The following is a 2,835-nucleotide window of genomic DNA, read 5'->3' as shown; positions in this document are numbered from 1 at the left end:
AGTAGAAATCATAAACCAAATGAGAATAGAAACCATAAATCAAAGGAGAAAGGTTTAAAAAATGACCAACTAATAAAAATGAAACAAATTCTAACAAAATCCATCAACAACCATTCAATCTATTAGGGTTTAATCTGAGCCGTTGCGTCAGGAATTATCTAGCAAATTGATAAATCCAACGGTGCCCCGTGGCAGATAGTTCTATATAAAACCCGGTGCATTTGATTTCCATGAAGAAAACTTAATTAATTTAGTGATCTAAACTTCGATCGATCATGCCGTCGATGGTGGAGTCTCCGGGGGGAATGGTGTCGCTGCTCCGGCAAGCTTTCGAAGACCGGCAGAACCGGCAGTCCGGCAAGGCGTCTGCGGCCGGAAGGGGCGGCGGTGGCATGTTCAAGATGTTCAAGCTGCTCCCCATGCTGAGCTCCGGGTGCAAGATGGTGAAGCTGCTCGCGGTGCGGCCGAGCAGGCAAGCGATGCTCGCCGACAAGGCCAACGCCGTGACCCTGTTCGGCGCCCGGCGAGGCCGGATCAACCTGGCCATCCAGGAGGACCCCAGGTCGCCGCCCTTCTTCCTCATCGAGCTGCCGCTGTCCACGTGGGTGCTCCACCGGGAGATAGAGTCCGGGTCGGTGAAGCTGGCACTGGAGAGCGAAACCCGGACGCCACGGCGCAAGGTGGCGGAGGAGTACGTCTGGGCCGTCTACTGCAACGGCCGCAAGGCCGGCTACTCGATACGCCGGAAGGAGGCCTCGGACGAGGACCGCCGCGTCATGGGGCTGCTGCGGGGGGTCTCCATGGGCGCCGGCGTCCTGCCTGGATTCTTCTCCGAGAAGGACGCAGCTGCCGACGGCGACCTAACGTACATGAGGGCAAGGTTCGAGCGGTTGGTGGGGTCCAAGGACTCGGAGTCCTTCTACATGATCAACCCCGACGACGGCGCAAGCGCCGGCGGCGAGCTCAGCATCTTCCTTGTCAGATTGAAGTAACAGTACTGTAATATCAACAGATTAAACACGAATTAATAAAACAATTAAACCTCCTTAATTTGTTTTATCTCAAGATACGAAAATATTTGATGTTACTATACTGTAAATAATCAATAATAATTCATCGTCGTATCACCTTGCGATGGCGTACGTACCTGCTTAAGATTTGGATTGGTGGACGAGCCACTCAGGCTCCCAACGTCATTGTTGCTTTCTCTTTCCACATATCGCCCATTTGATGTTTCTTCCATGCACCTAAAGATGATGCCTTTATTGATGGTGCTTATCTGGAGACTGCTCCACAGTGCTCATCAGGCACTGGGATAAGACCTGACAACCTCCAAAGGGAAGCCATGGCCCTTGATTTGCCACCGCGCCGCTCTTTCTCCTTCATGTAAAAAAGAAAAGAGGCCATTGATTATGGATCAGTCACATTCAAGCTTGCTTTTGAATTTTGATCACTGTAAAAGGATAAACACAGTTAGCTTGCACCAGTGTGGCTGATAGATGTATCACGAAAGCAAACAGTTATCTTCCTCGCTTTAGAGTTGTAAAAACAAAATGCCATTAACAATTCAGTGATAGAGAAAAAACCTCCTTAATTTGCAGATAATTCTCCTGCTCAACGATACCTACTCAAGTGCTCAGAGTTTCAAAAAAGTGGTAATGTCAAACAAGTAGAGAACTACATAAATTAATTGACTAATACATGACAAAACAGATACAAAGAGGTGCAACATCAGTTTTGCCTAGACATTATTTTAGCTGTATTTCATTCAATGAAAAGACTGAAATCCAACCAGCCTTATAAGCATAAAGAATAGGAACTATAAAAATAGGAGAAATTTAGATTAAAAAAAAACAAAAATAACCTGATCTTGTTAAAAATAAGCTCTACTATTTTTCAAAACCATCATCTAGTAAAACACCTTTAATATCTCCACGTTTCAACTTTCAGGAATAAGAAACAAGACCATTGAGCATTAAGTTGGAAGGATATAATAGTAATTTATGGAATCGAACACGCTATAGAATAGAGTTACAAAATCTGTTTTATCTGATTAAACAGGAGGTATTATGCAGAGTTTTAGGAAATGAATCTATCTTCTTAATGTATTTTATTGCCAAGAATAAGCATATGTATTCATTCCTCTTGTATGTGGGCCTATATTATAATTAAAAAAATCCATGTTATAGTTTCTCTAATTAGTTCATTAGAGATTCCACAGCACTCTGCTAAGAGAGTATGATAATGTAACATCTACCAGCCTCCCGAATTCATCTATCATAGAATCTTCAAATTGAAGAAGGTGTTAGGGAATAAATTATATTTTTGTTGTATTTTTGGGATTAGCCTGACTTGCCCTAATTTTCTACCTTGTTATATGATACTATTTCCTACTTTTGTTGTTAATCACCTACCACCGACAATGAACTCTCTATGAAATTTCCTTCCTGCAGCCGTTCAGAATATTTTTCTTGAAATCCATTAATAACTCAGGGCAAATGGAAGTAAAAGAAATGAAAAGGGAAGAATGAAAAATAGGTACCATCTCCTCTTAATATTTGATTACTCTTAAGGTCTCCATTGGCAAATTCATTACAAAAAAAAAAACTACAAATTCTAACAACTATTTGTGAAACCATCAAACACTATGGAATGCGAATTTTATTTCTAACAGTGTACATAAGATTTGCGTTTGAGAATACTAGGCAATTCATAAGATTGAAGAATTCGATAATATGATATCAAATGTATTCCTAATCTACGGAACCAAATCCCATTTTCCCACTTAAATCCAATTGTAAGAAACGGAAGTACTATATTATGGAAATGGAAGTC

General features: G+C 41.8%; 1 protein-coding gene across 1 annotated transcript; it reads left to right on the top strand.

Annotated features, from left to right (window-relative positions):
• The first annotated feature begins 259 nt into the window (after positions 1-259).
• LOC141820906 (protein MIZU-KUSSEI 1-like) lies at positions 260-1,057 on the top strand. Its single transcript, XM_074708266.1, has one exon. It carries the CDS (start codon positions 276-278, stop codon positions 990-992), a length of 717 nt encoding a protein of 238 aa, XP_074564367.1. The 5' UTR covers positions 260-275; the 3' UTR covers positions 993-1,057.
• The last annotated feature ends 1,778 nt before the right edge of the window (positions 1,058-2,835 follow it).

This window comes from Curcuma longa, unplaced genomic scaffold (genome assembly GCF_044706935.1).
Source record: "Curcuma longa cultivar G26 ecotype Majalengka, Jawa Barat unplaced genomic scaffold, ITB_CL_G26_1.1 utg8573_np1212_1322966_RagTag, whole genome shotgun sequence".
In the NCBI taxonomy this organism is placed as follows: domain Eukaryota; kingdom Viridiplantae; phylum Streptophyta; class Magnoliopsida; order Zingiberales; family Zingiberaceae; genus Curcuma; species Curcuma longa.
The sequence above is the reverse complement of the archived record's forward strand: the minus strand, read 5'-3'. Positions and strand labels throughout refer to the sequence as shown.